At 35.4% G+C, this 14292-nt stretch overlaps 1 protein-coding gene across 6 annotated transcripts in view; it reads left to right on the top strand.

The window, feature by feature from the left end:
* Positions 1 to 14292, top strand: part of FAM184A (family with sequence similarity 184 member A) — a 71034-nt gene that overhangs the window by 30202 nt on the left and 26540 nt on the right. For all 6 annotated transcript variants that reach the window (XM_041423899.1, XM_041423898.1, XM_041423895.1 and 3 more), the window contains exons 4-9: positions 432 to 613; positions 1272 to 1469; positions 4691 to 4813; positions 8503 to 8664; positions 10461 to 10582; positions 10771 to 10921. In XM_041423899.1, coding sequence (XP_041279833.1) covers positions 432 to 613; positions 1272 to 1469; positions 4691 to 4813; positions 8503 to 8664; positions 10461 to 10582; positions 10771 to 10921 — 938 coding nt within the window. The remainder of the gene's footprint in view (positions 1 to 431; positions 614 to 1271; positions 1470 to 4690; positions 4814 to 8502; positions 8665 to 10460; positions 10583 to 10770; positions 10922 to 14292) is intronic.

Here is a 14292-nt window from a genome sequence, read left to right as displayed (position 1 = left end):
ATGAGTTAAATTATGAGCCAGCTAAATTATGAGTTTGATAAAACAATGACGTGTTTATCTTTAGACATCAGTGTTCTGCTTTCTGTTGTCAGTCTTATTCTAGGTAGAAATATGCAGGTTTAGGTGGGATCAGTTCTTCAGTGTTTTTAGAATTGCCTACTTCTGCTTTCCTTTGGGAGTCAACTTGCAACTTTGAACGAGGAAAATTGAAATGAAAGGTGCCCCAGCAGAAAGTGCCCTACTGTTATTGGGTATTTTACAATAAAACTAAACAAGTCAGAAGTGGAGAAGAAGATAAATATTGCAGTGAAGACAAAGGGAGATCCATATGCAAGCTTCCACTAGATCTGTGCTATCACTAGACTATAAATGTGCACTTCAATTGCATGAAACCAATGCTATGAGGTTTTAAAGAGCTGTTTTGTTTTTAGGTCACATTGGAATGCTTCAAGCTACTCAAATGACTCAAGAAGTTACAATCAGAGACTTGGAATCAGAAAAGTCTAGATTAAAGGAAAAATTGTCCCAGCTGGAAGAGGAAAGAAATCTATTACAAAGCAAAACACAGAGTCTGGATGAGCGACAAAGGCAACAAATTCTGGCATTGGAGAAGGTTAAACAGCTTATTGGCTTTAGTTGAATAAAACCAAAAACACTAGGATTCTCAGAAAAGAAAATTATGCTTTAATTTTTGTTTGATATGACCAGACTAGGACCAGTATGTTTCAAGTACATCTCATATAGCAACAAAGAATGACTAATGTAGAGTGTGAAGTGAGATTAAAGGGAAGTCAGATGAAATGCTTCTTTTTTAGAAGATTGTCCAATGCAGTTAGACTGCTTTGGACAATCTTCTAACAATTTCATTTGCTTTATGACCTTGTGTGTATATGCCTAGTATCTAAATTGTCTGAGGAAGGACAAATGTGAAATGATTAAAGAACGGTTTAAAAAGCCATTTGCTGAAAATGCATTGAACATGTTTGATAATACTAAACAGAAATTCTCTATAGGCTTGATACCCGATCGTTGTTTTCCTAGATTAAATAGAGGAAAAATTAGGTTTTCAATAAGTATGTATTGTTTTGCATGCTTTTAAAATTACCTTTTGGTTACTGAATCACATAGTGCTTAGTGTTTGCTCAATTTGTTTTATATGGAAGTTAATTTTTTGCAATTTTATGTCATCAGTAATGTTTTTTTATATTTTTTTATTCCTACTGTTCATATTTTTTTACCATTGAATAGATTTCTTTTCCTGTACTTTCTAGAAAGTAAATGAAGCAAGGGAAACACAACGTGAATATTATGAGAAGGAGCTGGTAAAATTACAAGCAAGATTGGAGGGAGAGGCTGCACAGTTAAAAGAGGCTCATTCCAAGACCTTAGAAGAATTGGCATGGAAACACCATACTGCAATTGAGGCTGCACACAGTAATGCTAATAAGGATAAGAAGAAACTGCAGATGGTATATTCTTATTTTCTTACTAATCAAACAAAAAGCAGCTGTTACAGTTTGCATCTTGTACTGCATGGTTTTGTTTTATGGCAAATTTAATTTGGAATCACCTGCAGTCCCCTGTAGAAACTGCTTAGCCTTTAGAAAAATAACAAATATCTTGGGGGGGGCGGGGGGGAAAGTACTTGTAGTGTCATTTGTCTGCATACAGAAGATAAATTCTCCATTTATACAAATGTATTTTCAAGTATAATAGTTTTGTTTTCCTGGGACTTGTGACCCATATTCAGAAGGGTTGGTATATTAAGATCCATTGTTCTGAAGGAGATGAAAGATTGTATTATTATAACATTTATTTAAAATTTTCAGTGACAGTTCAGAAGTACAGAAAGATATTTTATGAGGAGTGATATTTTATTAAGCTATTTGTGTACTTAGAAGATGAAAACAGCTTTTCTAAGCTTGCATCATAAAATTATGTACTGTACAGCAGCTCACTCTCCAGCAACTATGCATTTACCTTTGACTGGAATCCTGAAACTGAAAGGCTTTTTTTGTTTCACAAGTCTGGTCTTTTCTTTCTCAGGATGAGAAGCCCATTTTTTAATTATTATTTCCTAATATGATTGTATGTATGTTATACACAAATTTTGCCTTGCACAGGAAATACAGGATTGAGTGTTTAATTTGAGGCTTTGTTATATTTCTTTGGATGTATTCACAGGAAACATACCAAGAGCCATGGTTGTAGTTAGTGATGTGCATCTCAGATTTGGATTGATTTTATAAATTTTTCTACTAGTATGTTGTTTCTTAGGTCAATTTTTAATAAATCCAAAATATTTCTTGTCATCCAGTAATTGAAGTAGCCCTCAGAGACATATATACATCTAATCTTTCAGGTTTACTTTCTTTAAAACTTTAAAGATGCCTGTTATTATGACAATGCCTCTTAGAGTTTCTATGTATATTTTTCTTTTGTTTCAGTAAGATGTGGGGTTCTTTTTGTTTTGTTTGTTACTAAAATAGTGTGGAGAGTAAAACAAAAGGAGATCACAAACTTTTTTTCTTAAATCATTAAACTAGTTTGAATAGGGAACACCTCTCTCAGTGTGAGAAATAAGAAGTTATTTTAACCAGGAAAAACTAGCTATGAAGAGATGTTGGGATCACAATCTCAGTCAATCGTAATCCGATTTCACTGATGTTAAATCTAATCAGATTTCACTGACTCCTCTGTCAAACTTGTCTCACTAAGCACATGCTGTGGTGATCAAGTAGTCCAAGAAAGAAAACAGTCAAACTTAAATGTGGAGCAGAGTTGAATCTTGTATGAGGAAGAAGCGTGGTACCAGGAGCCTTGGGATAGAGAACATGAGGATTCATTGGGATTGGAAGCCTGGGAAATGCATCTGGGCAACAGAAGAGAATTCAGCAGAATTGGAATGGGACTCAAAAAATAGCTGAAATATTTCTTTTTGCTTCAGTATTTCCATGTATAAAATGAGCTGTAAAAATGGCATCAGGAGGATTATGAAAATAGAGTTGCTAATAATTTTGCAGTACCACACAGCTGTACTGACAAGTATCATCAGAGAAATAATTGCTCTGTATCAGAATGGGGTCTAAATAGCACCAGTGGGATTTTGCAGACAGCAGATTTCAGCATGAACAAGATAAATTGATCAAGTTTCACTGAGCAAGGAGCTTTTATCCCACCTGTTGTCTCATGTGGACCCAGTGAAGAAGGCAGGCACTTGTTGAGTTTTACCTTGTTTAGTAATGAGTTTGTGACAGTGTAACCCTCTGTTCTGTCACTCTGACCAACTTCCACCTTGAATGAAGAGATCGTGCAAACAGTGTACACAGGAATGATTTATTACCTGCCGCATACCCTAAAGCAGTGCTAGAGCTAACAAGCTGCTTAATGTGCTTTCCACCCCCCACAAAACACTTGAGGCATCTTTGGGTTTGGATGAGGAAGCCTTGGCCTCTGTTGCTTCTTGGAGTTGGCTGGGTTGACGCTATGATGCTGTCTTGCAGCAGGAAACCTTGGGTTTCCTTAGACTTTGATATCTTTTAGTGACTGTTTTTCCTCTTTAATACTTTAATTCTTTCTCCCTATTTCCCCTAATTTTACCAATACTGTACTTTTTGTTTCAAGCTGGCTCTGGTCTGTGTATTTTCATGGCTGTTTCTGAGATAATATTGATTTTTCAGAAACCTGAGCCCAGATCTGCACAGAGGCGCTGAATTGATACTTAGCCTTGCATTTCAGCTGAGCCCCTAGGAAGGAGTTAATAAAAGAGCCTCTAGCTCCATAGAAAACCTTGAAGCCTTGTATGGCATGACTCTGGAACACCTTGCTTGGGAACCTTCATTTTCTTCACTAAAACTTCGCAGTATTATGAGCTATATAGTATATTTCACTGAAATATGTAATAAAATTCTCAATTTTAACATGTTTCCTTTAAAGTATTTTGTTAAAGAAATTGTTCTTCAGAAAATGTATTCTGAATATTAATAAGGCTGAAGTTTAAATTTATAATTTTCCTTAAAAAACATGAAAGTTTCTAACATTTGTGTGTATATATACACACGCACAACATAGGCTTATGTAAGAGAAATATAATTCATCCAGCAGTTATTTTGAGAATTTGGCTATTACACCATAAAGGTTGATGACAACAGGGGTGTTATTTGATCCTTTTCATGTAGTTAAACTTGAAAACTAATTGTTGATCTATTTTGGTTCTACATAAATGTAGTAGATATATGGTGTGGGGCTTTTTTTTCATTAATTGTAACATTCTAAAAACTTCACAGAGCTCAATATGGATTTTAAGATTTATTCTTTCCTGTGGGGATTATTTGTAGGAAATGGATGGGTAAAGGCTGAAAGACATGCAGATTTATCAGTATAATTTTATAGAAAATGAAAAATTCTTCTTTAAACTCAGACTGAAAAACTGTGAAAGTAGATATATTTTTAAAGTTTTGATAATTGAAAGTCCTGTTAGTCTTTATTATGTGATTTAAGGTTATTAAATTATAAAATAAACTGAAAAATTACGTTATTGTAAAAGGAAATTAATATTCATACTTTAAGGAAAGGGTTGATATCACAAGTATTTATGCTAGTTAGAATAATTTCCGCGTGGTACATCTGTACTTTGCAATGATTCTATGGCAACTACTTAATATTTCTTCCATCCTTCCTGTTTCTGAAGGAGTTGGAGCAGCAGTTTGAGAAGGAGAAACTGCATTTGGAGGATGATAAGAATCAGCTCCGACAGCAGCTGGAAAACATGAAGGAAGAGCTGACAACAAAGCTGACTTCTGCCAATCAGGAGGCAAGGACTGACTTGCTTGTTTCAGCTACCACGTCTCATCAATAGTGATCTGAGACTCCAGGACAGGTTTAGGTCTATGCTGTTCAGTGTTTAATGCCTTACTTCTGTTTAGAGTGGAGTATTCTTAAAACATGGCAAGTTAGTTGGCTGCTTCTGAGCAATGATTTTATTGTCCTTTACAAAATTAACAAAGCAAGAGACATGTAAACAGATGATGTAAACCATTCTTTATTTTTAATTTTTTTTGTCTTCTCATTAGGTACACAGACCTCTACACAAAATCAGAGGGAAATTTAACTGCATGTAAATTTATATTTGGTTATGGTTAACATATCATAAATTCTGGTCAGTTTCCTGACTTGCAAATCATCTTCATGTATTTTCATCAAAAGATGATATGAAATACTTTTAGTAAGACCCAAATTATTCGCTATGTCATGATACATGCAATTGATGCTAAAAGTATCATATCTCAAGACAGTTTTAATTTTTTTACTTGGAATTCACCACCTTTTCACAATGTAATATTTTAAAACTAGAGGTACATTCTACTGATATCAAAAGCATCAAACCATTTTTCTCTGAAACTTTTGCCTTGTTTCAAGAACATAGTTCATCAGCTTTATTGTTCAGCAAGCCCTATGCATGATTTTAGTGTGTGCCTTGAGAGACTTACATGAATTTAAGTATCATTTAACATTTTTCATTACTGCTTTCTATACTGTACAATATTTGGAGAGAGCAGGTGTCTCATTCTGGTGACTTGCAAATTGCACAAATACTAAACTATCTTAACAAAAAAAACCTGCATGTTTTTAATGTACTAAATGTGGAAGTTTGCCCTTCCAAAAGTATAGATTTTATTTGTTAATATATTATGTATTACTGTATTAGTAACATATTGGCACATTACTATATTAATAACTTTATAATGCATTTCATTATTATATATTAAGTTACGTATTCTGAAAATGTATTTTAACATATACTTTTGGAGTAGGACCTACCAGATAGATGGATATGCCAGAGATTATACACTACCAGAGTAGCTGAACCTCCTGCCTTTAGAGTTCAGCAGCTCTGCTGATCAGTCAGTTGTGAGCAGCTGTTTAAACAGGAGGGTTCTTCCTCCTTAGGGTTACCAGTATTTTTTTTCAGAGCTTAGAGAATGTGCAAGTTTACGCTGCAGCTGCTCTTTCTCTTTTAGCAGTGTGCTTACCTGCATTCAAATTGATGAAAATATGATGTATTTGTTATGTATCTTAACAAAATCATACACAGCTTTATTTTTCAGTTCAAAATTACAGGAAGTTTAGTTATTTATTTTTAGATTTAACTTCTCTGTTATTTGTTAACTTCCATTGTTTCTGGATTAGATTGGAGTAGAGCACTGTAGTCGTTCTGTCATCATCTGGCACTGCAGGCTTAAATTTAGCTATTCTTTATCAATGTCTCTTGGCTTCATGAGCAATAAACTTTAATTCCTCGAAGGAAATAACTTGAAATGTTTTAAGAATGAGTTTCTATTATCCAACAGCTATTAAATTCAGGCTTGGAAAATTCATCATCATGAAAGTTAACCAAACAGAGGCAAAGCTGAGGAACAGAAGACTAAAATAGGGAACTAGGTCCAGTTGCTGTCCAGTATTCAAGTTTATATACAATCCTTTGTCAGGATAAATGTAATACCATGTATTTTGCATAGTGAAAGAATGAGAGAAAGCAAACAGGCAGTTGGGGTTGGCCTGTAAATCCACTCCATGTAGTACAGAGGAAATATGTTTTATTTCATTACTGTGTTTATCTTGAGCACATGAAAGAAGTACTTCAGTTACAGCCACAGCTTGGCCTTAGATGTCTATTGGCAACTAACAACAGTTTCTCAATGCCTTCACTAACCTAGAAAAAGCTTCCCTGTGATTTGTCTGACACATCAGTAGCTTAGCCCTCATATTGCTCCTGTTGCTTCTTTTTATTTTGGTTTGCTTTAAGTTACAGAAGTCATTTAGCAGTAGGCTTGTATTCATTACTTTCTGTGGATGCTAGCTCAGTTCTAGCTTCCCTGCTGAGAAAGCTGCTTTTGAGCCCATGCCATCTTTTCTTTTTGACAAACTTTCTGGTGGGAATTATCTTACCTAAGATTCAAGCCTCATTAGGCTTGCTTCTAGTACTAAGCTATTCAAGAGCAGTGTAATCTTGAATACTTGCCAGAGATTCTTTTGTGAGTCCAGGTTAAGTCCAAATGTGGCTTTCTCGCACGTGTCTCAGGATGAGACTGGCTGTTCACTCTGCAGATGTGTTTCCTTTCACTGTAGACCAGCCAATGCTTCTTAGAATGTTGATGTGTTTGTATCACTTGGCACAGTCACCTAAGGACTTGCTGTCTCCGTGCAAGGGATTTCTGATGATGTTATTAAAGATCATTTTAAACAGCCTCCATCACTGCTTTGTCAGCATCAGAATATATCTTAAGCCCTTTGAGTGGCATTCCTGTCTGCTCCCACATCCTTTAGATCTACAGGACTGCTATTCATATGATGCTGCTATCAGATACATAGGCAGCAGTGCGCTACCAGGATACCAATGCAGTTTGGGACAGTTTGTCTTGTAGGTAGCAGTGCTCTGTAGGTAATTCCTGGTTGTTTGAACATGACTCAAAGGAGCACAGAGACAAGTGCTCAAGGTTACAGGAGTTTTTCACAGAGATCTTTCATGCCAAAGAAATTTTGGATTCCTTTCTGAGAGGAAAGGAGGAGTTCCACTTTTTAAACACTTCACAGGTTGTTGACAGAGGGAGAGAGTTCTGGAGAGAGAGGTGGTGTCTCTGTATGTACTATAAACAGTATTTGTATGTAATTATTCTAACAAGCAGGAAGAGTGGTTACAATTCTTACCTGTCCAAGCCTGTAAATGCAAAATAAGTCCATGCTTGTGACACTTGTCCCATTGTAAATGAATTTATCTCAACCTACAAAGGCAATAGCATAGACTATTGCTTCGGCAAAAAACTTCAAATTAACTGCTGTTCTTTGTTCCTCCCTGCCTCCCATTTTTCGGGTTTTTCAACCTACATATTTAAAAAGATTTTTCTTTCCTGTAGCTGGTGAACAGTGTTCAGTCTGTCATTTTTATTTGAAGCAAAGAAGTGTCGTATCATCATTTTACAGGTGGGAAGCTGAAGCACAAACAGGCAGAAAAAAAAGAGTATTGTTACATAGCAGTTAAAGAGATTATTACATTATATGTACAGTTGCTAGGTTGAGTTTTAAACAGGCTGGACAGGTAGCAATCTGAAAACAGAAACTTAAACCCTAGCACAAGTTAATTTATATATTAGATTAGAGTTCATGTATTTTGAAATATTTCTCATTAATTTGCTTAAAACATGCTTTCTTGCAGTAAACCAAGAGGCATTTTCAGATCTCTTATGTAGCCCCTTTCCTTGCAACTTGCATCAAACACATTGGATATATTTTTTTTACTTGTAAAAATCCTTTGAGTCTTTGCTTCTGTAATATTACAGGAATTTGTTTTTAAATACAGAACATTAAGTGATATTAAAGGAGAATAGGCAGTGCAACTAAAAAATTGTCTGGGTCAGAATTAGGAAACACTGAAAAACACCAGGATGGCTTGGCTGCCATTAGTAATAATTATGGAAATTAAGGGTTTTTTTTGTAATGTCACAGGTGTGTCGTCTGCAAGACCTAGTACGAAAAAGTGAGCAAGGCCTCGGGACTGCAGAAGGACACATCTCCAGTCTCCAAGAAGCTCAGGAAATACTCCAGAAAGAACTAGAATTAACTAGAGCAAGACTGCGAGAGACCACAGATTCACTGTATAGTGTGGAGGTAACCATGCTGTTGGAGAATAAATTGTGCAAAGCACAGTTAGGGTGATTTTTGTCTTGTTTTTAAAATGATTAGAAGTGTTATGGGGTACCCATGATAGGAGCCTCATGTGGCTTCATTAAAGGAGAGATTTCGATTTTGAGCAGAAAATTTAAAGAATGGAAACTAGCATAGGTTGTTTTGGGGTTTGTTTTTTTAATTTTTTATTTTATTTGTTGGTTGTTTTGGGGTGGGTATTTTTTGTTTTCAGAACATTTTTAGTATTTAACAGTAGTGCTGCAGGCATATCTTTGTATGGTTAATGTAAATTGTAGCTGCCAAAATGTGTCCATACAAAATATGTTCAGGAATTTAACAGAATTTCATGAAAGGATATGAGTTAACACTTGCAATTCCAGACAGTTCATGCAAAACAAGGTCCAGAGCTTACTAGCTCTGAAATTCACAGAAATCTTTTTCATGAGTATTTGAATACATATATGCCGTGTTTTCCTTGGAAAATAGACACAGTCTTCCTTTGAGGCTCGAATTTGGAATTTCAGTAGAAATTGAGAGTAATTTTTAGATATATGCTAGGATATCTTTAAGGATAGCAGACTGTCACCTAGAAAATGTGACCACTTTCTACCATTAAGCAATTAATTTGCCTAGGCACAAATGTATTGTCATTTTAATTGGCTTAGATGGAAGTAGAACTGTCAGTTAGTCTGTCAATAGCTTATTGACTGCAATAATGGGCAAACATTTCCTTTTTGTTTCCTCAGTAAAGAATGTACATTTACAAGATCACAGAAGTATTTGACATAGAGCAGCAAATATTATAATTTTTTTTTTCACTGAACATGTTTTCATGTTTTCTTAACAAAACCAGCCTGAAACAGCTTATAGGTATATTTTTTCTTATTTCTTTCAGCTACAGTCATTAGAGGTGCACAATATTATATTTTATAACTTTCTCTGTATTTTTCGTAATGTCTCTAAATGTTATTATGAGCTAGTATTGCTCTCTTCACCTATTAAAACATTTAATTATTCATATATAGTAGGTTCCTGGCAATTAAATTTATCTTGACGGATTTTAAAATTTATCAAAATGCCGCAGAAAGTCTCATTTTAAAAATTAATAATTCAATTTAGGGGGCTATGTTTGCTTCATGAACAGAGCAAGCACTGCTGAACAACATTCATGTAAGTAGTATTTCTAGGTGGTACCTAATAGTATTCTAGTATGGTAAAATTTCAGCAGAAATTGATGGGAATTTTAAAGGTGTTCTCTGTTTTCAGTCTGTGAAACCTTGTTTCTAGCAGGCTTGTCCCATTGAGAGACAGAAATGAACTTTGTATCACACACAGATAGCTTACACTTTGAAATTTAAATACTGGATATATGATGCTTTAAAAAATTTTAAAAATAAAATTTGAAGCATCCTTTACAAAGGACCTAAGCCACCTGCTCTAATTGTGAAGTTAAGTCCTTCAGTGAATGGGACTTCTTGACCTTTTGAGGTTATTTGCAACATAAATTATTTCATGATTCAACGTTAATGGTATTTGAAAATATTGCAGAATGACTTACTGGAAAATTGCTCTTGCTAGGAATACAGACTTCTGTTTCACAAATAAGAAGTATCAGGAGATGTATAAGCATTAATTGTGCATAACTAGGAATTTTACACTGAAGAAGTAGTTGAAATTTATGAACCAATTGTAATTGATATTTTTATTATAAATACACTCATTGTTCGAAATACGCTTTTGCTGCTGATCAGTCTCTATTGTAAAGTTTGTACTTGCAGGGAGAACTAGATCAGGAGAGACAACAGCACGAGGCAATGATTGCTGCCATGAGAGAGGAGGAGAAGTTCAAAGTTGACAGAATGGCACGTGACTTGGAAATAAAATGGACAGAAAATCTTCGGCAAGTATTATTTTTTTATTCTTTAATGATAAAAGAACTTTGTATTATATGCAAATGTACTATCAAATGAAATGTAAACCAAAGGTTTCTGTTATTTCAGATTTTCCAATTATTACTGAGAATGTAATTCTTTCATACCTCTTGCACACGGTCCCACTGCATTTTAGTTATTTGTCCTTTGTTTTTAGACAGGAATGTAATAAGCTTCGTGAAGAGCTGAGGCTGCAGCATGAAGAGGACAAGAAGGCAGCCATGACTCAGTTGTTGCAGCTGAAAGAACGTGAAAAAAATGCAGCAAGAGATGGATGGCAAAAAAAGGTCGAGGATCTTTTAGACCAGGTAACTATGGTGTCTTTGAGAATTGGAAAACCATTACAATTTAATTGATGGTGGCTTGTTACCAACTAAGTAAATAAAATCAATTGTGATATCTGGCTTTTAAATGAAATTTGTTAGCATAGGTCTTTATAACCTAATCATAATTAAATATTTTAATAATATTTGGATATAATTTTAATTATATGAATGTTGTTCTTTACATTAAATGTGAAGAAAACTTTCTACAGTTTTGAGGGGAGGAGGGAGAGGATGTTGACAGTCTCACTTCTTCACTACAAGATTGTTTTGATTGTTGTGCTGTAAATATCTACCAATGCTAGTTGTTTGGACTTAAAGGTATCCCCTACCTTTACAAAAGTAGTAACCCTCTTTGTGTACGTGAATAGCTGTGCAAGTCCCTGAGAAGTCAAAATGTTTCTCAGTTTCTATGACACATTTATTACAGCTATATCTTAAGTGATTTTGGCCATTGTTTTGGGATAATTTTGTGTAAATACTGAGGTTTTTTAATGGTAGCTCTTATTTATAATCTCAGTTATGTTAGATAATTCAAAGAAAATACTTGCTTTGTACTTTTTCCAAACCATAAATTCTATAGAACTGGTTTTATTTGCTTCAGTTTGAAGAGGTAGCTGATAATGAACAAACATACTTTAAATTAAGAGTAACAGATTTTGGAAATAATCAAATGACTGTGATTCCAGGGTTATTGTGGGATGGCTTTTAATTTGCTGTCTAATTTGGGAAGTCTAATAACTGAACACACATTTGATTATACAGCCTTTCACAGGAGCACGTCACAATATATTTTGCTGATGAGGGCATTTAACCTTGTCAAGTCTTGTGGTTTAGGCTCATAAAAGCTGGAGGTTTTCAAAGTTCTTGGTCTGTTACTTTTTACAACAGGAGCATAAACAGAATTTGACTCATTTGATTCTAAGTTTCACATTACCCAAGTTTAATTTACTTTCTTTACTTCTACATGTAAATAGCATTTTGTCTTGAAAGGGATATATATAACTTTCCATAGTTCTAGCATACTTTTACATCTGTCTTTCAAAAATACCATGTTAAATCTAACCTACAGTCTTGCAATGGAAAATTACCATGTTACAAATAAACTTTTTTTTCTGTCTGTGCAAGAAATTTTGGAATCAGAAAGCTATCTGTAGTAAGGAGAATTTACTAGAGAATTTTCAGACATAGGAAAAGGTCTCCATATGCAAAATGGTACTGAATCTGTATTTTATCCATTACAGCTGGAAGAGAGAGAATTCCAGACCATAGCATAAGAGTCTAATAACTTAACTCTTGGAGAAATGGATTTTTTGTATGTTCCTCCTGACTTCAGTACACAAAAGATTAGTCTCTGAGAGTTGTAGTGACCTGGATCACAGAATCACAGACTTGCTTAGGCTGGAAGAGGTCCCAGGAGGCTGCTCAAATCAGTCAGCACTGAATTAGAACCAGGTTGCTTAGGGCTCTGTCCAGTCAGCTCTTGAATAACCTCTAAGGATGCAGATTTCACAGCATCTCTGAATAATCTCATTTATTGTTTAATCATCCCTATAGTGAGCTTTTTCTTTCTATTTAGTCAGGACTGTATCTGTTTCAGTTTGATGGTAGACTCTCATTGTTCTGCTGTACACCTTTGTAACAAGACTGGGTCCAATTTCTCTCTAGTCACCTCCTAGGTACTGGAAAAGTATTAAGTCCCACAAAGCCATTTCTTCTTTAGCCTGAGCAAACAGAGTTACCTCAGAAGGATATCTGTTCCAGTCCCAGCCTTCTTGGTGGTAGCTCTCTGCTGAATATGAACAAGTTTATCTACATGTGTCTTGTACCAAAGCTGAATGAGCTGGAGGAGGAGGCAGAATATGCTCTCCAGGTGATGTGCAGTAAGGGCCAAGTCGAAGGCACTGATCCCTTCACTCAAACTACTGCTTGCTGCTACAGCCCGGTGTGCTGCTGGCACTCAGTGCTGCCACACCACACTGCTGGTTCATGTTTAGCCTACTGTCAACGAGGTTGTGGAAAGCAGATCTGTAATTCATTATGGACCAGAGTATTGGTCCTTCCTGTGTCAGGTACCTTGCATTTGTCTTTGCTGAATTTTGTGTGGTTCCTGTCAGCCTGTACTTACAACCTAGATGAGTCCCTCTGGATGGCAGCCCATTTCTTTCAATGTGTGGTATCTTTTCCACTGTGTTCCCCTCCACCAGGGCATTCTTCCCAGCTTGGTGTCACCCACAAACTCCATAAGGATGCTCCTCTGTCTCCTCCTCCAGAACTGATCAGGTACTGAAATAAGAAGGTCCTGGAATGCCTTAGAAATTCTACCCCAAACCAGAACTGCCTGAGATACTGCAGTAGGGCTGTGAAATTGTGGATTTGTTACACCCTGGTTTTAATTTGTGGAAAGATGTATTTAACACCCATTTGAAAGGCTTGAAGCCTGTATAAAATTAGGAAGAGAGGGAATCCAGCGTCCCTTTCTGCAGTTCAGATTTTTACACGTGAAATAGTGGTATACTCTATACCAATAGTGTTATACAATGATTTATCAAAACAATACAAGACCAGGGCCTCTGCTAAATAATTTATAAATCCTGATTTGACAACAAATGTGGCCAATGTGTGTTCTTTGTGCTGAGAAAGTGTTTAGAGGTTTACTACTTTGTTGTATAATTTCTGTTCATAAAGGTTGAATTCAGAAATTAAATGCTCATCAATACAGGTGCAATTCTCTAATATGTATTGATGCATCTCTGATTTGATTTGAAAACAAGGTACAAGGAAGTGTATCACCTATCTTGAAGTATAGGAATGGTTATGTAATCATAAAGGGTTGAAAAAAGCAGGTTTAAATATAGATACCTGAACTGTAGAAAAATACAACGTAGAGTATGCCCACCTGGGAATGCTGCTGACTGGTGCTGGAAAGATGAATGAGCAGACACAGATAAAAATATTAATTAAAAAAAACCCCAGACAGTTTCAATCAAAAAAATTATGCCCATAAAGTGTACTAAGCTGATTTCAATTTTTAAATTGTTATTCTGATCTACAAATGTCTGCCACTTCTGTTTGTTGCATGTTTGAGAGGTGATATCTAGCTCTTGCATAAAGCTAGGTAATAGTTTTTGTTTTCATACCAGTAATGCTAAATGGTCCCTCACAGAATGCACGTAGGGTTATTGTTATTCTAACAGTATAGCTTTGTTATGAATAAAATAATTCTCTTGAGATTAAATGCTACTCAGCTGATTAAATGCTTAAACACATTCTTGCTGGTTGCAAAGCACCATCAATACTTAAATGGGGTTGGTAGTTTAACTAGATCATTGTACAGAGACCAAATGTGTAGTTTT

Source organism: Onychostruthus taczanowskii, unplaced genomic scaffold (genome assembly GCF_017590055.1).
Source record: "Onychostruthus taczanowskii isolate IOZ18803 unplaced genomic scaffold, ASM1759005v1 scaffold8, whole genome shotgun sequence".
NCBI classification, from domain to species: Eukaryota; Metazoa; Chordata; class Aves; order Passeriformes; family Passeridae; genus Onychostruthus; species Onychostruthus taczanowskii.
This window is presented reverse-complemented; position numbering and strand designations above follow the sequence as displayed.